Raw genomic sequence first — 23,891 nt, 5'->3', positions numbered from 1 at the left:
AGGTTTTGGCCATCGCTAGCAGCCTACATCTGGTGTTCTTGTGTTTGTGTTGTGATCTTTTATTGGCATTTGTCTTGATGATAAAACAGAACTAAATAATAATAATAATGTCACAATAAAATGTCATGGATTCAAGAGAAATAAAATTTAAATACCCCTAACTATTATGACCTAGATTCCTCAACAGTTGATAGGGTAATTGATGCTGTATTCCTTGTAAAAGATTGCTATTATTTATAAATTGTTGAGTGTTGTACAGCAAGATCTGCTGGTATAACAACCCTAGGAGCGAGACTGTGGATTTGTAACTTGCTTTGTACTGCTGGTGTTGTTGATAAAATCAACTACTTGTTTATACTGTTATGCATTCAATATCATCTCTGTCAAATTTAGAAGGAATACTGTAATACTGGTACAATTTTTTCATGTGCTCTTTCTAACTCTAATGGTAAATTCTCCTAAGGGATATTACATATAAATCACATGAGATACTTGAAATTTAAATGAATCCTCCATATTTTATATCTTAGAATAGCCAGTGCATTTTTTCTTCTTGTCTCAACACATCCCAAAAATATGCCACCCATATAATGTTGTACAGCCATTCGAAACGTAGTCACTTTCTGGTAATGGATTGTGAGATACTGCTATTTGCACAATTTGTGGTTGAGATCAAGCCATTTTCTTGTAAAGGATTGTGAGATACTTCTAGTTTGCACAAGTTGCAGGTGAGATTATTGCTGATATCTATGTGTTGCTTCATCAGACCATTCCTTGAAAATACATGATTTACAATACAAAGTAAACTTCTAGAGATATTATAAAATGTGTGAATTGAATACAAAGGAATATGCACGAAAGATACTTATAACTTCAAAGTATGGGCATAGAGATGGTGAATGTTGTATAGTAGATGCTTATGCAGACCCAGTTTGGAAATCACAAATTTGTTGCCATATAAAACGTGGAACATATGTAAATAACCACATGCATGTATAAAATCAACGGCATCCAATTGTACTAATAAAGTTAAAACTTTTCCAAGAAAAAAATATCTTAATTCAAGTTACATCCTAGATAACAGGATAATTATTTTAAGTAAAGCGGGTTAGATGTACATTGATACTTTAAAATAAATACTTTAAAATGCCATTCCATGTGAAAATTATAAAGCTGGATTCAAAATTTATGACCATCTAACAATTTCAGGTCAGGTTATTTCATTGTTTCCATTTCTAATACCAAAATGACACTTTGCAAGAATTAAGGAAGATGAAAGTAATGAGAGGATAAAATTTTACAACTCCCTCTACATTACGTTTCATGCCAATTTGCTAAAATACATGTTGAACTGGATTCCCGGATATTATAATTTATTGTCTCATATAATTACTGCACAAAATGATCTTGGAATCTAAAAATTCAATATTTTATAGCAACCTTTTGTACGCACTACAATCTCAGATTAAAATTAGCAAAATTGGTGATATATAGGCAATCGTACAGGTTATAAGAAAAGGCATCAAAACAATAATTAAGTATGCCAGGCTTTCCATTCTGGGACTCTCCGTTGAATGTGACAGTTACCCTAGTAAAGAATCAGAACTGTGCTGGAAATGCAAACAGATACCATCATCTTGATTTGCCCCCAAAATCCATCATGAAAGCTCAATTGGGCATAAAGTGACACCATTGCGAGCAGCCTGAATACGGCCCCATCTACCCAGTCGAGGTTCCTGAATGCACATCATGAATTAGAAAATGAACACTGAATTTAACTAATAAAGTTTCAATACATAAACACTTTTATTTGTGTACATAACAATAACCTCTAGTCCTAGATAAAATTCCTCCAAATTCAAGAAGAAAACAGCATATTTGTAATTTATTAAGTGGACAAATTTCTGTGCTTCGTAATGGTGCCTGTTTATTATGAGTGAAAGAAGATTTCTGCAAATATATCTTGAATAATAGATAACTGATAAGATGACGATTGCAATGAGCTTCATGATGGTATACTTATATGGCCTATATGCATTGATTGGCATTTGATCTTTCATTCATCTACTTATTATTATTTTGTATTTATTATTATTATTATTTAGTATATTCGTTATATTTATGTTTATTACATTATCACCCAGTTAAGGAATGCATTGTCCCCAAAGCATTATAAAAATGGATTCCCTCTAGCTTGTTGGAAATCGGGAGGCTATGTCGTTTAATTCAGATTTCCTTGTCCAGAGTAATTGCTTGTGAATTTATTTGATTTCTTATTAAACGTTTATTCTGATTCTTTTCATCAAACATTTACTATAACATGAACATGAAGATCACAAAAACAAAATAACACAAGATATAGGCTTCAAGCAAGGGCAAAACCCCTCTGAGAGGAAAACCCAGAAAATTCTCTTCTTATAGAATGAGATCAAATGAGATATCCAAGACCCATAACCACAAAATACTTTCTCCTCTAGCTGCCAAGACAAGCCTTTCTTTCTTCCAGCATATTCATTAGCAAGAGACCAGCAACAAGAGAAGTACCAAGGCAAATCTTCGACAAACCCTAGCTCAAGAGAAACTTCTTTCTTTCAGACTTAGGCCCTCCACTTCTACTATATTTCAGATCACAAATCATCATGTATGTGTGGAATGAACAAAGTTCCTTATTCAAGTTAAACACTGTCGAAGACTTGGAATATAAAGATCTCCATTGAGGATACAAGAATATATAGTAAGATGTATGAGTAAGAATGATGATACAATTGAGAGTGAAGGTCCTGTATATATATCCAAGTATATATAGACATGTCTCTTTGTTTAACTAATTATTATTTTAATTACATATTATTGTGATTATTATTTATTATCTATATTTATTACTTTTACATAATTATATTCATAACATTGCCTTCCTCTTCAAAAAGCTTTGTTCTCAAAGCTTTCTGATGAAAGGGCTTGATCTGTTTCAAATGTCTTCTCGTCTCAGAACTGTCATCTTCGCTAATACATGTTGATATGATCCTTGGAGTGAAAAATAAAACTGTCGAACTGAGAATGGATCTCACCATCCTAAATTAATCTTCTATGGAATCTTGTGGTTACTGGATACTTTGTGTGAATTGTTATCACAAGAATGAATTGCACTGACATTAGTATTCTTTGGAACATCAGTTTGTTGTTTCTGTTCTAAATACGTAGCTTGATTGAGTTGTCTACTCTCGTGATTCGGATGTCAATAAGGAATTCTAGTGATTTGATTTTCCTTGATCTTGTTTGTCTCGTTTTCATGATTTATTTGAAGTACCTAATTTCCTTTAGCTATAGAAGTTGAATGGTTAATTTTTGGATCTTCACTTGAATTTTTTGTTGTTGGAATTGCACTTCTGAGTACATATTTACTTCAACTAGTTTGTTCTCTTCTTGAGTTGTGATATTCAATGGATCGGTATTTGTTGTTTTTTCGTCAACTTGAATTTCTACATTTGATGCTTCCTTCTTGATAAGTTGTTGTACCTTTTTTTTGTTAATTTTATATAACAATGGTATGTTCTATGCTTAAGAGCAATTTACTTCAATTTTTCTTATTAGCCCAATATCAAATTCCAGATAGCAATCACATTAACATGATATTAAATGCAGATAGAACATAAATAAAAAGCAGAAGACAAGAGGACACAATATTTGGCGAATGCCAGGGAAAAACCCCAATGTGGGGAAACCCTTTGATCAAGTCTTCTTACTATTCTTCAAAAGTTCAGCACAAAGAGAGAGTACAATATACAAAGTTCACTTGCCCAAACACAGTCAAATTTGTCTAACCAAACTGTAGTCAACAGGATGCCCTAACCAGAAAGTCAACGCTGGTCAAATCAACAGAATTACTTCTCCAAATCAGCTCGGTCAAACCCAGTGAATTCAGCCTCCAAGAACAGTCTGAATTAGCCCAAAACAATCGAGAAAAAGTCGGTCAAACTCAGTCAACGCAGAGTCAAACCTGCGTTCAACACTTGTCAACAGCCCAGAAAACCTCGAAATCTGTGCCAATAAATGTGGCCTGCCCAAACATAATTTCTTCCAAGAAAAAAGCAGTCAAACAAGGTCACTTGTTGCCTGGTCAACGTTGGTCAAAAGTGCTGCAACTTGGTCAACACAGAAAACAGAAAAGTATAGTCAGCCCTTCGCACATGTGGAGGAGAGAAGTTGCCCAGAAATTCGTACGACCCAATCAGATGAGGAGAGAGAGATATGTGAGTGATGATGAGTGTCCAAATGAGGTAGATGCTCCTATTTATATGCAACGTTGAGGATGAAAAGACATGACTTTTGGGCTTCTGAGCCTACATTAGTTTGTTGGCCGACCTTGACAATTTGTCCATAAAAGAAATAAATTCATAATTCCATTTGTACATGTCAGAATGAGATGATCTTTAGATCAATCCTACACCTCTCGGAAAGAGGAATCCAATAAAAATATCAACTTCATCATATGAGTTGTCTAAGGTGGAGTTTGGCCCTAGTTTCCAAATTTTACACTCCCTCTCAAATAGAGAGAACTCCACTTGCCAAATCATCTGTCAATATGTACCATCTCTGACATCCCTGTTATAACTTATACTCTGCTTTGCTTTGCTCTACTCTGCTGAACCATGAAGAAATAATGAAGAAGAAATGATCAAGAGTGTGTCATACCACTCTCCACTGATCTCAAGTCAGTCTCCAATGATCGAGAGTGTATCATACCACTCTCCACTGACCCAAAGTCAGTCTCCAATGATCCCAGATCAATATCAAACATCTTATCATAGGGAGTACAATAGTACACGATGCATCTATCAGTAGTACTATGGCCCTATCCTCATTTCCCCACTCATTGGCCAAATGAGAGGTACTTCCCATGAGTCCTGGACTACATGGGTAGGATGTATCGATAGGAGAAGGTGAACCACTCATCCTGCTCATATGCCATAGGAGAAGGTGATCCACTCATCCTATGCATATCTCAACCATCATGGGGTATCACAGGAGAAGGTGAACAACTCACCTTGTACACAGCGCACCACTAGGGTAAGGTGAACCACTCACCTTGTACACAACGCACCACTAGGGGAAGGTGAACCACTCACCCTATGGTCGCTCATCACTCTAAGAAGTACCCCAAGCCCCTTGGAGTTCCCAGAGCTCAATATCCAAGTCAAACAGGACCCTCATAAGAGGGCCTCTCCACAGCTCCAAGTCGTTCACAAAAGGTTAAGAATTTGACCTTCCTCAAGGGCTTTGTAAGAATATCTGCGACCTGATCATCAGTCCCAATGTGATGGAGCCTTATTGCTTCCCACTGTACCATATCTCAGATAAAGTGGTACCCGATATCAATATGCTTGGAGCGGTCATGAAACACACAATTCTCAAAAAGACGAATCCCACTTTGCTTGTCCAGAAGACCATGGTGGTATCGAGCACATGTCCAAACAGCTCACTAAAGAGCTTCCTCAATCAAACAACTTCATAGGAGGCCATACTAGCAGCAATATATTCGGCCTCGGCAGTGCTCAATGCAACCGATTTCTACTTCCTGCTCATCCAGGATATTGAAGCAGAACCTAGAAAGAAGCAACATCCAGATGTGCTCTTACGATCCACCATACTGCCAGCCCAGTCAGCATCAGAATAACCATGGAGCCTACATTCCCGACAGTGTATCTTAGTCCATAGGTGATTGAGCCCTAAAGATATCTCAAAAGATTATTGGCAGCAATCCAATGTATGTGATGAGGCTCGACCATAAACTGACTTAATGTAATCACTGCAAAGCATATGTCTGAATGAGAGTTCACCAAGAACATCAGGGCCCCCACGAGTTGATGTTATTCAGAAGGATTTCCCAAATCGGGCCCAACAGCACTTCTGCATAACTTCTTGAAGTTAAGTTCCATCGGAGTAGTCACATACTTACAATCCACCATCCCAAATCTTTCAAGTAGCTTCACAATGTATTTTCCTTAAGAAAGGAAAATCTCACCTGGATTTTGCCAAACCTGCAACCCTCGGAAATAATGCATCAGTCTTAGGTGGTGTTGCGAACATCTCGATAACATCCTGATTTTATCTTGAAATCATGATTTTTTGGCCTAGCCGATGTTTGCCGATTTTTATTGATATTTTTAATGATATCTTTATTTTGTCGATATTTGTCAATTTTTACCGATATTTTCTCGATTTTTACAATTTTTTGGTTTTTCGAACCCTTGCAGATTTTATCCCGATGTCGATGTTCGCAACATTGGTACTAGGTCCTTCATCTCAAACTTGGAAGCCAAGTCCCACTTGCATTGATGAATGAGAAGGTATGCACCTGTTAGAAAGAGATCGTCCACATAAAGTACCAAAATGAGAGATCTGTCATTCTCAACCTTAAAGTAAAGGTTCGGATCAGTGTCACTTCTTGTAAAACCCAGCTTCATTAGATAGTTGTCAATCCTCTCATACCAAGCTCAGGGAGGTTGCTTCAACCCATAGAGGGCTTTCTTAAACCTACATACATGTGTCTGACGATCTTGAGCTTCAAACCCCTCTACATAGACTTCCTCCTTAACTGAACCATGCAAGAGGGCGGTTTTAACATCCATCTGGTGTAGGTTCCATCCTTGCGAGGCAAAAATGGCTATAATCGAACGGGTGGTGGTATATTGGGCAACTGGTGCAAATATCTCATCGTAGTCCACACCTTCCTTTTGAGAGAATCCTCGAGCAACAAACCTGGCCTTGAACATTTCAGCACTTCCATCAGCTCCATGCATGATCTTGTAGAGCCATTTCGAGGTGACAACGGATTTGTCCTTGGGTCTAGGGACCACATCCCAAATATCATTGTTCATAATTGACTCATACTCTTCGTTCATAACATCTCTTTCAAACTTGGTGCTTCATAGCTTTTTCCAATGTGCAAGGCTCAGATTGAACAATGGTGCTCATGGCAGCTAAGTACCCTTGGTACCTATTTGGCTTCTTACTTTCACGAAAAGTTCCCCTTGGAGCAATATGATTCTCGACATCTTCGAGAGTTTCCCTAAGCCATGATGGTCTCCTTTTTTAGGAGGACGGCTCATGAGGAGGTGGATCAATGGGACCTATTGGTCTTTCAACATCGAGTATCGGCTCATCCTGCAATTCTCCCTGCTTTCTTGTATCTGCTTCTTTGTCCTTCCTTGGAATAGGAAGGTTACTAATCTTCCCAAGGGCAGCATCTTCATCAAAGGTGACATCATGACTTATCTCCACTTCTCTTTGACCAAGCACATAGATTCTATATGCCTTAGAAGTTTCATTGTAGCCCACAAATGTTCCTTTCTTCCCAGATGCATCCAATTTGCTTCTCTTTTCTTTCGCCACATGAAAATACATGGGGCTACCAAAAAATCTAAAATGAGAAACATCATGTTTCTTACCAGTGAAAACTTCTTTGGGAGTTTTGGAGTCCGACACTTGATGAGGGCATCTATTTTGAACGTACACGGCAGTGTTGGCAGCTTTTGCCAAAAAGAACTTCGGAAGGCCTTGATCATGAAGCATGGCATGGGTGGCTTCTATAATGGAAAGATTCTTTCTTTCAGCAACTCCATTTTGCTTGGGGGTATATGTGGTAGTAGTCTCCCTCTTAATGCCAACTTTTCTACAATAGTCATTGAACTCATTTGATTCATATTCGGTTCCATTATTGGTCCTCAATATTTTGATCTTCTTCCCAGTTTAATTTTTGACCAAGGCTTTGAAAGAACGAAACCATGTGAACACTTTGTCCTTCTTCTTCAAAAAATAAATCCAAGTTTTGCGAGAGAAGTCATCCACAAAGATAGCATAATATAAATATCCTACCAGAGATGTCATGAGCATCATTCCAGATAGATCACAATGAACCAATTGCAAAATGTCAGTAGTCTTGCTATCACTTGAGGGGAATAGTTCCCTTGTATGTTTTCCTTCAGCACATCCCTGACAAACACCTTCATGTTCTACTTTAAATTCGAGCATGCCTGTAACCATCTTCCTCACATCGGGTAGAGCCTTATAATGAAGATGAGCAAATCTCCGGTGCCATAATTCGGATTGAAGAGATGTGTCACAAGACATAGTTCCTAGTGGACTTCCTCCAACTTGATATAAGCTATCAACCCTGAATCCAAGAGAAAATGCTTCTTTGAAATTTCTTTTCCAAACACATACCTTTCCATCAATGAATGCCACCTTGAATCCTTTGTCTTCCATTGCCGAGATAGATACCAGGTTCTTCTTTAGATTAGGTAGATACAATACTTCTTGTAGATGAATGGTGTTACCTTGATTCAATTGAAGAGTAACATTCCCAACTCCCTTCACGGGATAGGTGGCATTCTCCCCAAGAATGATTTCCAAATTTGTATCCTTTTCTATCAAATTTGAAAGAGCTTCCTTATACCAAGTGAAGTGCCTTGAGGCACCACTATCAATCAACTAATTTCCCAAGGTATCCAGAGGAGAGCAGTAGATAGGGCAGATATAAGATAAAATTATTTTTGCTTGTTATTTACAACATCAAATTCATCATACCTGGAGTTTCTTGATCTTTTGGGAGGTCGACCATCTCCATGTTGCGCAGCAGGAGCATTCCTTTTTCCTTTGTTGTTGAATATGCCATTTCTTTGATTGTTGTTGCCACTGAAATTGTTGTAGTTGTTGTTGTCATCATCCCGAGGTGTATCCCTTCTATTAGGACACTCCCTAGAATAGTGGCCAAACCTGTTCCAAATGAAGCATCTTCCCTTCCTTCCATCTTTGAATCCCGGTCTTCCTTGACATTGCTTCTTTGAACCTACATTGTTCTTCTTTTTAGCATGAGCGGAGAATGTAGTAGGTACATTCCGATTTGAAGGCATGTCTCTCTCCATCATCCTTGTTTCTTCTTGAATACATCTAGTCAACAATTCATCAAAACCTGGACTCATGTCATTGTTGAGGATAGTAGTGTTGAACACATGTCATTCATGAGGGAGACCTCCCGGGGCAATGAAAGTGAGCTCCCTATCAGCAATAACTTCTCGAATTGAAAGAAGATCATTTTTTATCCCAGTTATCCACATGAAGTAGAATTGGATATCTTCACCTCCCAGGGCAATGAAAGTGAGCTCCCTATCAGCGATAACTTCTCCAATTGAAAGAAGATCATTTTTTATCTCAGTTATCCACATGAAGTAGGATTGGATATTGTCACCTCTTCCCTTCTTTATGTCCTTCAACTTGTTTTTGAGAAAGAGGACTTGGTTTGCATTGCTAACTTTGAACATGCCAACCAACCTGTCATAGATCTCTTTAGATGTGTTCAAATCGGAGATGTACGCAACCAAATGCTTGTTAATAGAATCCCTGGTGATCTTCTTTGCTTTGACTTCACCTTTCTTGTATTTTGTCTTAGCGGCAGCCGGTGCATTTGAAGGAGGTCCAGTAATCTTTCCTTGCACATAGTCCATAACATCCTACTCTTCCAAAGTCAAATCAAGAGACATCTTCCATGCATGATAATCAGACTTATCATTGAGCTTGTCATCAAGTTTGAAGTAAGATGCAGAGGCCATTGAATCTTGTCCTTGTCCAACAAATCTCAGTGATTGCTCTTTTCACTCTTGCTTGGGCTTTGTCTTCACCTCAGCTCTAATACCATGTTAATTTTAGATAACAATGGTATGTTCTATGCTTAAGAGCAATTTACTTCAATTTTTCTTATTAGCCCAATATCAATTTCCAGATTAGCAATCACATTAACATGATAGTAAATGCAGATAGAACATAAATAAAAAGCAGAAGACAAGCCAAGACAAGAGGACACAATATTTGGCGGATGCCAGGGAAAAACCCTAATGTGGGGAAACCCTTTGATAAAGTCTTCTTATTTTTCTTCAAAAGTTTTGTAGAGAGAGAGTACAATATACAAAGTTCACTTGCCCAAACACAGTCAAATCTGTCTAGTCAAACTGCAATCAATAAGATGCCCTAACCAGAAATTCAACGTTGGTCAAATCAACAGAATTACTTTTCCAAATCAACTCAATCAAACCTAGTCAATTCGACCCCCAAGAACAATTTGAATTAGCCCAAAACAATCCAGAAAAAGTTTGTCAAACTCTGTCAACGCAGAGTCAAACATGTGGTCAACATTGGTCAAACAACCCAGAAAACCTCAAAATCTGTGCCAACAAATGCAGCATGCCCAAACATAATTTCTCCAAAGAAAAACGCAGTCAAACAAAGTCAACTGCTGCTCGGTCAACACTGGTCAATCTTGCTACAACTTGGTCAATGCAGAAAACAGAAAAGTACAGTCATCCCTTCGCACGTGTGGAGAGAAGATGCCTAGAAATTCATACGACTCAATCAGATGAGAGAGAGAGATATGTCAGTGATGATGAGTGTCCAAATGAGGTAGATGCTCCTTCTATTTATATGCAACGTTGAGGATGAAAAGACATGACTTTTGGGCTTTTGGGCTTCAAGTGTCTCTTCTTCCTTTTGACGTCTTTTTGCCCGACAACTACCTGCAGAAAACTACGTCACACCAGAAACCCCTCTTCGCTGAAGCTTTTATTGTGTTGCTCCCTCTGCCGCTAACAAATCCCGATCTGGAAATCCTACCTCTCGATCGACTCACTCAAAGAGAGATTTACCATGAAAATCTTGCCCTCCTGGCCTGAACTGCGCAATCCCTCTGGGGATTCGAATTGCTGCCTCTGCAGGAATTTCAAACTCCCTTTTTCCTTCAACGTTGGGCTATTATGGCACTATTCTCTTGTTTCACCTACAACTCTTATACCATGTGAAAATTTGGAAGCCCCAAATTTCCACTACAACAACTGATTACGTTTCTTCTATTTGTTAATTACTTAACAAAATTATTTATTGTTTCCTACAGTAAACACCGAAACTAATACACTGCAGGTTTCACCATTTCGATAAAATGTGGAAAAAAGAAACTTAGCAAGAAGAAAATACACAACACATCTACACAGTTATTTTTGGACAAAAGTCCCAAGAAAAACCTAATGCGGGAAAACCGGTGCAGCAACTGACGGTTTTATTACTACGCAGTAGTAATTCTAAGTACAATTCGCTGGATGCCCAACTGGTTATCCTATATAGAGAGAAACTGGACGAAACAAGTAGTGAGATGCTCTCACCCTATCATTGGAAGAATTTGACTCTGATCTCGTTGGAATAGAGGCTTTGCGTCCCTTCTGCATCAACTTCTGCGTAGAACTGCGTCAACCCCATGCAGTCACTGCGTCACCTTTGCTAGGGACTACGTTGCTACTCCTTCGGACCCTCGACTAACTAGAAACTTCGATTTCCATCCTGCTGGTCTCACACCTCGACTCCTGGCTTCTGAAACCCGATTCCCTCAGCAGGAATTCAATCTCCCTCTAGGCTTTGCGTTGCCACTGCGTCAGCACTGTGTGGGCCAATGTCGGCCTCTCTCTGGACGTCATTCTGTCCTCCCTGCCTTGTACTCTCCAGCCCAGGAAAACTCCTCACTGGCTACTATCCCTGCCCCTCATTGCAAAAGATCACTTCGAATTTCTCTCCAATAACTGCTTTGCTTCAGAAATTCGATCTTCTAATCTCTACTCAATGTGTTCTCCAAGTGCCCCTCAAGCCTCTTCTTATATCTTTTTGTTGGACAACCAACGACCCAGATTAACTCCTAATCAATGGCTCAGATCATTTTGGCTTGATCCTCGTCTTCTTCTAGAAGTTTCACCCATAGTTAGATTAATACCCTTTAATTATTTAGATTTCCTAAATTTTAAACTTAGGGTCCCTTAAAAATAATTAACTATTTAAATAAAACTGTCTCCGAGTGGAATTTCCCAAAACAATTTTTGGGTATTGGAGAATGTATGTGTCTCAGCCTCCCTGCAAATTTTGAGACTTAGAGCACATCTGATGCTACCACAAATCAACAAAATCATCAGTGTAATTGAGTAAATGAGCTTACAAATCACGGAACCAAGTGGACACTTCATAGTGGCATGCCCTTCCATGATGAGTTTAGAACGTACAAGTGTCTCCAAGTTCAAAAGGAAGGTTAACCAAGGACCCTATTAGGTGGTTTCAGCCTCTAAGGGAAGTGACATGTCCATGGTACATCTATCAAATCGCAGGTGGCATGTGATATAATGATCGAACGGAGTCGGGTATCATGGGAAGGCTCTGAGCCACATGCCATAGTACAAGGGTATTTATGATAAGGGAAGCCCACACTTGGGTATATAGATGTACGAGGGAGCAATCGTGGTACATGAGTTACCCCGGCCTTTGTTTTTCCACCCTTCTTCATATGCCTTTTGCCTTTTATTGATTTTCTTTTATAACTATTTGAGGCTCCAGGGGATGAGAGCATGCTGTGAAATATATAGCAATGAATAACCCCTTTAAGGTTGGGCATTTCATCGCCCACCAGGGGTTGGGGACAATCATGGGTTCCTTAATGATGTCGGGGGCCAATATAAGGGGGCCCTATGAACCAAGGTAATGGCCACAATGATAAGGGTTAGAATCCATGTATGGCTTTTTCCCACGTGCTAAATTTGTATGTCTCGGTCATCTTTTGCATTTTTTTTTATACATTTCTTGTTGAGAGTGGCCAAATTATGCTTCTTACCTAGATGGGAAATATATGGAAAGGGGTTATAATGAGCGGAGGGGAGTGATGTATGTGATGTCGATAAGCGGGACCACATGACCAAAATCAAGATTTCCCTCATAGTGCCAATCCTAAAGCTAGTAGCCAGTGAACGAGATTCCATGGGACTAGGCTACAACGTTAACCGCCAAGTTGGACAAAGGGGCAAGAGTACAAACCAAGCTCATTCTTTCTGTCGAATTCCCCCCAGCTCATTCTTTTCGTCAATCCCCCCACTAATCCATGCCCAGAAGTGTCCATGATAAGTAAACAAAAATACCCAACTACATAATGAAAGTCATACCTTCGGTGTTGGAAAGCTAACCTTCAAACAAACGATCATAACAAACGGGCAAGGGTACATAATAGTCAGCTCAGGCGGCGGAGATGGTGGCACATTGAGCTATCTGGTGGATGCAAGAGGTTGTTGGCTATTGGATGAAGACAATCTAGGATAAAAAAAATTCCTATGGGTGCCAACCACAGGTGGTGGGTAACATAGCCCACAAAGCCTTTGGCAAACTCAGCCTGACCTAGAAGAAATCGAGCTCAGAAACTGCCTCTTTCTTCCACACGTGCAAATGCAAATATGGCCTCCATAAACCATTGTGCACCAGAAATAATCTTCGCCTCCTATAGACAAATCAAACTTGCAAATATCTCCCTCTGAATCTCAGAAACTAGAAGTTGATGAAAAAATTCTCTCCAAAAATATTTTACCCAACCACTATTAGTTCCTCGTTGCTTGGTGTCCTCCACACTATCACTCCGCCCTTGCTCTCAATGCAATTCATTGTGTCTCCAAAAGCCCTATTGACTTGCTCTTATAATGTCTCATTGACGAATCAACAACCACGATCTAACTCCAATCGATGGCTAAGATCATCTTGACCTCTTCTCATGACTTTTCTAGAAGTCACTAGAGCAAATAGATTTTGTCTCAATTAATCTAATTTAATTAACCACTTCTCCTAAGTTAGGAAAATAATTAAAAACTAGCTAATTAATCTGATTAGGACATTTTCCTTCGAAACTTTTTATAGGTCTTGGAGATAATTATCCTCTTGGGTTCCTTAGACTCATAGACACCAATAGAAACTAAAATACCTGTCCAAGTTACAAAAACTAACACAATAGTGAATTATTTAAAATTTTGGAATGCCTGTCACTTGTTGAGAAACCACAATTCCCTAAAAAATTCATCAACAAAAGCCCCAAAACATTTTACACCTCTCAATGATGGTGTTAACATCCAGCATCCTTATTATAGTGTCTGCTTCCTCTCCATCCCCCCTCCTCAGAAAAAATTTGTGCAACTTGCCTAGGACACAAGATATCATTTTTTAACTAAACCATGAATTGTACTCAATTGCTTCAATTGTATTAGGCTATAGCATTTAACGTAACCAAACTTCTTATGCCTAACCTGACGATTGGCACTAGCTTCAACCAATTAAGCTTGCTGACATATTGATGTAGCTAAAAGCTTGAATACTACAACAAGATTATATTTCGGGGGGGGCATAACCCTTTGGCAATTGTCGAATGTATGTTAACTAAAAATCCTTGTAATCATCTACCATAGAATTTCAATTTAATGAAACCAAATGATGCATCTTGGATAACAACACAAGTTTTAAGGTTTGTTTGAACACAAAATTATGGATGGGCAATTCAATGCATACTTGGTAGCAGCAATGGCAATTGCAATCTTGGATAAATATTCAAAATATACCACCTATAAATGTTGTGGGTTATTGCAATAAAAGATGAAGGAATTTGGGAATGTTCCTTGAAAGATGTAACCAAAAGGAATTTGAGAAAGTTCAATGCAATAAGATAACAACAGGGATGAGGATTAATGAGCTTCACTAAACATCTTTGTTGCGGGAAACACCTAGAATACCTATGTACTGGTACTGAAAACTCATAGAAACAACATGGAAACTTCTTGAAAATGCCCAAGTTCCCATGAGGGTGCATGGGACCCATAGGAAGTGTGGAAGACCCCAATCTATTGAAAATGAAGACAAAGTAAATTCTCTCTCTACACACACACACACACAGTGTTTCACCCAATGCACACATTTATGGGAGATCTAATCTCTAGATGTTCTCATTTGAAACTAGTACATGTCCACATTTCATGCAACTTAACTAAAATTAACCTTCTAAGGAAATCACTAAATAGGAATGTCTTTAAAGTGAGAGAATAAAAGCAATTGTCCCATTACTAGAATTTTAGTTGATGAATATGAGTATTGAACAACACCTATAAAACATACAAGCAATCACTAATTGGAGTCTAGTATCTAGTATTTGTTGAAATTTCTAACTCTATCCGTTAGAAATTTTATCTGTATTCTTCTGGTTTATTTCTCCTACTTGTTAATTACCAACATGTTATTTAACTACATAAAAACCGAAATAAACACAATACAGTCTCAACCATCTACAGATCAACCGCTGAAAGAAATAGAAAACACACAAGTGGCACCGTTATTTTTGGACAACTCGTTCCCGAAAAAACCCAATGCGGGAAAACCATGCAACAATTTTGAGGCTTATATTATTGTGTAATATATCCTTGAGTACAACTAGGTGCCAAACTGGCTCAGCCGACAGAGAAAATAACCAGCACTAATACCTCTCTATTCGGAAGCGGGTATTCAGAAAACCTGCCCCACAAAATGCTCTCCAGCAACACTGAAGCACTGCGTCAGCCCTCCCACCCTCTGCGTCAACCTCAGAACCCTCTGCGTCAACCCTCTGAGGCACTGTGCAGCCTCTAGGAACCTCTGCATCACTCATATTGCCCTCTGCGTGGATGACGTAGCCCCTCTGACCTCTACGTTGTCTCTGCTAGGCTCTTTGTGGCCTACTCTAGCTTCTGCGTCTGCCTCTCTACCTCTGCGCTAGTCTCTCGGCACTGTCTTTGCCTCTCTATCCAGTACTCACTGCCCCTCGTTGCTAATCACTGATTCGACTTTACTTAGCAAGCCCCACTCTAGTAAATCGAATGAATGATCACTCTAATGTATTCTCCAACTGACCCTCAAGCCTCCTCTTATACTTTTCCTGTTGGTCCTTCAACGGCCAAGATTACATCTCTAATCAACGGCTAAGATTAGATTTGGCTTGATCCATGTCTTTTAGAACCTTCTAACCCAATTTTATATTAATACCCATTAATATTTTATTTTTCCTAAGTTTATACTTAGGAACTCCATTAAAAATATTAATTATTTTAATATCTCCTAAACCAGTTAGAATCTGCCCAAACCATTTCCGGGTCTTGGAGATTTCATGTGGTTTAGCCTCTCCACCAATTTTCATGGCTAGAGCACATCTGATGCTACCCCAAATCAATAGTATTGTGGTGCCTTGTAGAAAGATGGTAGGCAACGTATACAAATAAGCTTTAGGCACTAAAATGTAGTAACTAGAACGGACCACTCCCTATACCAATGTTACATTTATCGTTATCAACAATTTTTCACCGAGGGTCCAAAATTTAATTACCAGCAATATCTCGTAAATTATCAGAAATTATCAAGAAACTTAAAAAAAATTAAAAAATCATTTTTTTCAATTTTTTAAACTTCTAAAGCAACATCAACATCAAACAAACACATTCTCACATAAATATGAAGATAAAACTACTACATAAAATGTTTAAGATGTCAAGTGGTACATCAAACATCAATGTTGAAATATGATATCTGTCCCGATTCTCCTGAGTCACGAGTCTTAATAAGATAAATAAAATAACATCAAAACAAAAGGTGTATCTAATGAGATGATCATCATGAGGCATCTAGATACTACAAATCTACAAGGCTAATCATGATGCATTAAAATATCAAGTTTCAATAATTCCCTCTACCCCTTTTATAGGCAATCATCATGAGGCATCTATGGGGAAAATGTCGAAGATGAAGGGCGATGTCTTATGCCTCTTCCCCTAGTTGGCAATCTCTGTGGAGGTGGTTGTGGTAGCATTGGTTGTGGCACACTCTCAATATCCTTCCCCTCCAAATTTGTCTCTTCTACAAGAGGGGCATACTCCTCCTCCTCCTTTTGCTACAACCACTCAGGTGCCTCCTCCATGATAGGCTTTTCAATCTCCACCCTCCACGAACTTGTAGCGTCAAGTGCCTTAATGAAATGGCATTTGTAGCAGGTACTTTTTTGTCTGACCCATAACCTAAGATTGTAGTAGACATATACCATGTCATTGAAGCAGTGGACATCTAAACTGCATGAGGGGCATTTTGTGATTAATCATTAGAGGAATCGGGATCATGTCCCACAGGCATATGCCATAAATTAAATTAATGAACTTATTAAAAAAATTGAAAATTTCTAACCTATTGCGCTTCTTGGAGTGTATCTTTTCAAAGACATTCCAATTGTGTTCACACCTTGAAGAGTTGCAACTTTGACTTAGCACTTGAATGGCAAGTTTTTGCAACTTTGGGACTCTTCTACCATAGTTTGCCCACCAAACATCTACAACAAATAAATGGAAAGGATTCAAATTTCCAATGAAAGACAATGACTTATATTTCAATTTTCCATTAGGTAACAAAAGTCAAAATTTCTAATAGAATCATAGATAGTCATAAAAATGAAACACATTGAAATTTGAAAGTTTGAAAATTCAAATAAATTTTACTTGCAGCTTACTTGGCATCCTAAAGGTCATGTCTTGGATAGACATATCATACCCAAATGTCCTACAACTCAACTTATGTACCTCAAGTTGTTTGGAAATCTCATTGCGTTCAGCGGAAGTCAACACCATCCTCTAAATACATCGGTAAACCGTAAAATACATCCATAACCTCTGCATCAAACCTAAATCCACATGCATAAGAGAATGTAGGGTTGAGGTAGAGCCCTGCGGCATGAATAAGAACATGGAAAGTGTTGTTCCATCACTCATCAATCATGTTAAATTTCCATGAAACTCTGCATCTACTTGGATGAATAATTGAAAACTGTAACTAGTTAACTTTCACCAAGATACAGAGCTTCTTAACAACTTATAAGTTATGGAATAAAAATACAAAGATAAAAACACATCACACAAATTGACACACTTTTCTCAGGAAACCCAACAGGGAAAACCTGATTGCTGGATGTGGCTATTTTATTGATTGTCCTTGGAGCAATTGAATCTATTACAAAGAAATTTGTTTCTCTTGAGAAAGTGTCCTGCTTCTCACACTATATCTCAGTTGATACAATTGATCTTGACCTTCCTTGATCATTACTTGATCTCGGTTCCTGCACACAATTAATCCTTTGCTGCATCCATGACTTGCTCTGTGAACCTTGTTGTCTTGCTTCAATTTTGCTCCTCCTTCCTTGCGCACTTGGCCACCTTATTCCTTGCGTTGATCTTGTTATTTCTTAGCACACTGAGCTCCTATTTTTTAGGACACCTACTCCACATAACCAATTCTCCTTAATTCTAGCGCAATTGTGTCTCCTATTTCTTAGGACAATTCTTGCGCTCCAAAATCAAGACACTTCTCACAAACTCACGAGCATGTTTTGTCTCACAACCTTGTGCCAAAAACAATCAAATTTACTTGTGCCTTCGTCCTTCCTTTATAGATTCCATCCATGCTAAATTAGGCTAGTTCAAATATAGAACTCAAGCTCTGGTAGCGAGTTAACTAAGAGTGTTACTTACTCTCCTTCCAATCATCATTGGAGTTGTTAACTTGTGCTCTCTCCAATCAACACTGGAGATCTAACTCGCCTTCCTTCAATCAAGACCGAAGACCCAACTCGTTCCAACTAAACTCGATCTTCCAACCAATATTGTAGTCAAATTGATGAAGACTTCCACTTAACTGAAGCTCCAACTATACACATGAACTCGTGATGATTATTCCCATAAACTGGAAATTAACTCATCACAACTAAAGTCTATCTCCTAAGGCAAAAGCCAAAAGGCCTTTCTCGCTACATTTTCAACAAATCACACCCCATATCACATCTTGTCTTAGTGAATCTCTCTTCCCCTTTGTCCTAATAGTATCAATGGATAAATTCCTTATCCTTATCCATGGCCTCATACAAGTAGCCCATTGTAGACTTCTCACCATCAACCAAGCAAAAAACCTTTACTAAAGGTTCACTGATATCATACAACTCCTCCGTCCAAAAAACTTTGGTTGTGTCTTGTTGACCCTGCCGCCTACACCTACCTACAAGACAGTGAGAAAAGCCTTCAACCCCACAAGGTGCGGTTGGTGGCAGGGAACTCAAAAAAGGAGTTGTCAAACTAGTCCCGACTCTCTTCATTTGAGTTATCTCCTAGGTTAGCTAAATGGGGTGGTCCCTAATGAAAAGTTCAGTTAAAAAAGATGTGACTTTCTAGGAGAATTGTTAGAATTAAATAGATTATTTCTTTAAGATTTATAAGCAAAAACTGATATGAGCAATAACCATCAATACATAAGATAAGCATGAAATACATAAAGAACCAGTGCTTTCAAAGTATTGCTCTTTAAGAAATGAAATTGTATTTGCTTAAAATGAAGTGAAATGCTTTCAAATGGAAAGCCAAAGTAATCCTGAAAAGTGAAAGAATAAATCCTTAGCACAAGATATTATAAATGTTTTTAAGATGAATAAGTCTACAAATCAAAGCATGAAAACTATCTTGCTCAAAATGATACAATTAAAAATCTACTTGTTAAAATGAAATGATAAAAAGAACTCAAATGTTAGGCCAAAATGACAACATACAATTAAGTTTGCAACCCCAAAATAATAGTACTTGAAAGTGAAATCAACCATTCATGACAATATGTAATTAAACCAAAAGATGAGCCAATTTCCAAGTACAAGAAAATTAAACTTGTTGCCAAAAATTAAAAGAGATTACAATGCTTGCATCCAAAGTGCCACTTGAAATAAGACTTGCATGTGAGACTTTAAACCATCAAAATAGCAAGAAATTTAAGAACTTTGCAAACAAAGAAAATGTGATGGAATGTTGTTCTTGGTTTATTTTATTAATTAGTGTTAAGGCAAAGTTACAATTGAACTCTAGTCCTCAGACCTCATCGTCGCCCAAATATCTGGACCTCACAATGAGGAGTCAATAGAGGTAGACGGTCTCTAAAAAGTTTATTCAATCAACTTAAGTTGGAGGTAAGTTTTAGTGATGCTTGGGGGATATAAATAAATTAACCAAACAATGAGAATTAACTTCAACTTGAAATGTACTTGCTTGACATGAAATAAAATGTTACTTTATGGAGAAAATTTGTCCAAATACTTGATGCATATAAAATGTGTTTAATGGTGAAGCATACATAAACTTGGAACTGTGTTCAAGCCAAATAAGAACAAGTAAAAAGCGCTTGCATGCAAAAAATCTGAATTTGTTATAGATTTAACACATGTAGTAAATTAAATTAAAGTGCATGCAAAATGAGTGTGATGCATGTTCTGTTAATTTCCCAATTAGATAATATGCATGCAAAATGAAATAAACCAACAAAGTCAAACCACCAAGCCTCTCCAAAAGGTGGAGAGATAGGGATACCAATGGGTAAAACCCATGCTCCCAAAATCACAAATTTTATTAGTTGTTACAAGAAGGGAAAGACAATGATGTCTTCTCTAAAATCCAAGGAAAGTCTTAACAAACTAGCTTCAAACCATAGACCTTTCCTCTTTGAAAATTTCTACAATTTGAGGCCCACAAAGGCTCAACAAAATGCAGATTTTTTTTTAAGAAGAAGAGAAGATAAGCTTCTTCTATGGCCACGACCAAGAGAGAGCAAGAGATGGCCAAAATGAACTTGGCCTTCCTCAAGAAAAACACGGCCTTATATAAAATGAATTCGGCCTAAATGTGGAAGTAATCACCAAATCTGAGCCCCAAGGTTCTGCATGCAAACTTGTAAGTAATTTTTTGATGATGAATCCGCAAGTAGTTGCAAAAAAAACAGGTTAAAAACAATCTACAACAACAAATGTTAGCTCAAGATAATTATAAAGTATGTTACAAAAATAATCTACAAGAGGCTAGGCCAAAGAGTATGAGCAAGCTCTCCTCTTTGACTAGCCACGACTTAGCTCTTTTAAATAGCCAAATATTGATAAATGAAGTACAATACGTAAAAATAAAATTTTCCAAGTTTGATATTTGGATGCAAGAAATAAAAGCTTTAAGAAACTTGAAAGAATCCCCGCAAGACACAAATAAGATATAGATGAGACTTAGGAATTCAAAACATGCGGGTTCTCCTTGAATATTTTTCAAGAATGGGTTGATTCCTCCGAGACTTTCCCCTCGCGTTTGAAAAGCTTGACCAAATAATGATTCATCTATAAAACTTCACCACAAATCATTAAATCGACATGAAATTAAATAAGTGAAGTGGAAAAAATTCCTAGAGATACATCTATTATGCACTAGAAGATTTATTTTCCTAAAGCAAATAATTATTTCTTATGCTAATATGAGATAGTTGAATACTAACATAACTTGAAACAAGCATGAAAGAAATAATGACATGAGAAAATAAATAGAAGCATAACAACAAGTCAAGAATTTACCACATATGCAAGGAGAAGAACACCATCACGCTTTATCCCAAAAACTGTTGTATTATATTGCAAGTAATGAATGCAATCCCACAGAGTCTCCTCAAGCATTATAGCTCGTATTACACGATACAATATGAGAGCACAGGGCCTCATTATATATAGAGTTGGGAGAAAATCCCAAGAAAAAATGCATGTGAGAACTGAACTTGGAGCAAATCCCAAGGAAAGATAAATCAAGTTCGATGTGGAGAAGATAGAGACACCAGAGCAAAATTGAATTCCATATGTGCACATCAAGGGAAATCGAATTCCATATATGGCATAGTAAACTCATCCATGAGTGAATCCAAGTACCATGATAACTCCAGTCAACAAATGCAAACTCGAACTAAAGGATACCACATATGTAGATGATCCCAAGATAGCTCTGTGTAGGTCCCCAAGAACTGCGTGATTCCTCCATGTGTAACTCGTTGTCTGGCCAAGTGAAACTTGTAATCCTCAAGAGTGGAGTGCTAAGAGTAGAACAACCTGAGATAACTGTGAGATGAGGCCCCACATAACCTTCAACCCAAATATACCATAGAATATTCCTTTTGATCCAGGTGGATGTTGGTGGCCACCCACCTATCCCACTTGGACCCCCACAACTGTCTCTTTAGGTTTTTTAGTTTCCTTAATTGTAGCACAATTTACAGCTTTTTGGGTCTTGAACTTCCGAAGCCATTTTGAGGCTCTCAACGACGTTTTTTGGGAAAACTAGGAGCAACATAAGTCCATGGACCGATGTTGTTCATCCCAAAGTTGTAGTCCTCGGATAGATCTTTCTAACGAGGTATTGTGCACGTCAAACGGAGATCATATGCCAAAGTTACGACCCTGGGAAGTTGATGTACCGATTTACCCAAAACGAGGCCCATAGTTTGGCACTTCATCTCCTAGGGTTAGGTTTTTGGATGTTTAGGGTTTTCCATTGTTTCTCAACAATAAATAGACCTTGGAGCCTCATTGTAAGACAGTTTAGAGGCATGTAACCGCCACATCTCTTCTCAAAGATAAGCTACCATCGCCCTAGCTGGTTTATTTCCCTCTCTATTTGTAAGCATATTTCAGTATTTTACATTAATGAAATGAAGTATTATTTCTGTTGCATCTCTGTATTTCTGGTTATATCTGTAATTTGTTACGTTCCTGCATAAATCCGGATCAGTGGTATCAAAGCGGTCTGTTTTTTCTATGTTTTTTTTTGCATGTCCCCAACGAGGTCGGGATATAAGGAGTTAGGGCTTGAACTGGTCGAACCTTTACAAGACCAGCCTCGCAAATCTCGATGGCCTCCCATGGTAGATGAAAAGAAAGACAAGGGGGCAGGAGATCTTATCAAAATCTTGCTCGAAGAAGCCCTTGAGTGACAAAGGAATGCGATGATGGAAAACTTTGCCCAGATCCTTCAGCAGCTACCCAGGGGCGAGGCATCCGCTTCCAACAGCTACGCTGGAAACGCTGCACCCTTTAAAGTACAAGTTAACTTTGAAATCCCCATATTCGAGGGTCAGATAAACGCAGATGTCGTAGATAAATGGTTAAATCTGCTAGATGGTTATTTTTCTGTTCATGATTTTTTCAGCCGAGAAAAGATCAATTTTGCACTTCTCAAAGCAGCTCCCCACATCAAGGACTGGTGGGAAACCTACTGCGAGCAAAAGAATGAAAGTACGGGCTCACTATATTCAGCCGCACCCACTTGGAATTCATTATGGGATGCCATCAAGGAGCAGTACTACCCTGTCAAGAGCTATGAGAACAAATACATAAAGTGGACCATGCTGTGGCAGGGAAGGGACCAAGATGTGCCAGAGTTCACAAATATTTTTCATACCCTTCGCACAAAGTTGGGTATCAAGGATTCCGAGCTACATTTGGTACTAAAATACCGCAACTGCCTACACAGGTACATCCAGGACGAGATGGAGTTCCTGGACATCTCCTCGCTTGGCACAGCATACCGATACGCTATCAAGATCGAGCAGAAGTTTAAACAAAAGAAGCGAGACTTTGGATCTGCGAATCCGAAGAACAAGGACAAAGCCAAGGCGGGGTGACCCAAGACAACCCGTCGAAACCGCAAGAAAAGAACAACACCACGAAGTCAAAGAAGGACACAGGAAAGTGGTGTGAGTTCCATAAGAGCCCCACTCATAACACAAGTGAGTGTCAGACCAAGCAGTGGTTGATGGCCGAGTTGAAGGCTTCAGAATCAGATGCATGTTCCGACTTTAAGTCAGAACCCGACAAGGGGAATGACAAAGGGAAGAAAATCATTGATGCAGAGCCCAGTGCCACTGTTGCCACTGCCAAGGTCCAAAAGAATGAGCCCGAAGATCTAGAGCAGGGGGGAGCGTCTTTTCCACTCACAGATGTGGGTTAAGTGTTTGTCGTTGCAATTCATTGTTGACAGTGGGAGCCAAAAGAACCTCATTTCAACAGAGGTCGTAAAGCGGCTAGGACTACCAATCATACCACACCTGCAACCATACAACATTGGTGGCTTCACCAAGGACGAGATCTCTGAATCCGTCAGCAGTGCCACCTTCCCTAC

The 23,891-nt window shown here is 38.6% G+C and overlaps 1 protein-coding gene across 1 annotated transcript in view; it reads right to left on the bottom strand.

The window, feature by feature from the left end:
• Nucleotides 1-1,152: 1,152 nt before the first annotated feature.
• Nucleotides 1,153-23,891, bottom strand: part of LOC149175032 (U3 snoRNP-associated protein-like EMB2271) — a 137,392-nt gene continuing 114,653 nt past the window's right edge. The window contains exon 7 of the mRNA XM_089419503.1: nt 1,153-1,736. Coding sequence (XP_089275629.1) covers nt 1,659-1,736 — 78 coding nt within the window. The 3' untranslated portion in view covers nt 1,153-1,658. The remainder of the gene's footprint in view (nt 1,737-23,891) is intronic.

Source organism: Pinus tabuliformis, chromosome 4_1 (genome assembly GCF_031772625.1).
Source record: "Pinus tabuliformis cultivar Carrire ecotype Pingquan chromosome 4_1, CPIR1, whole genome shotgun sequence".
Taxonomy (NCBI): Eukaryota; Viridiplantae; Streptophyta; class Pinopsida; order Pinales; family Pinaceae; genus Pinus; species Pinus tabuliformis.
Note: the sequence above shows the minus strand (reverse complement) of the source record. Positions and strands in the feature narration are given on the sequence as shown.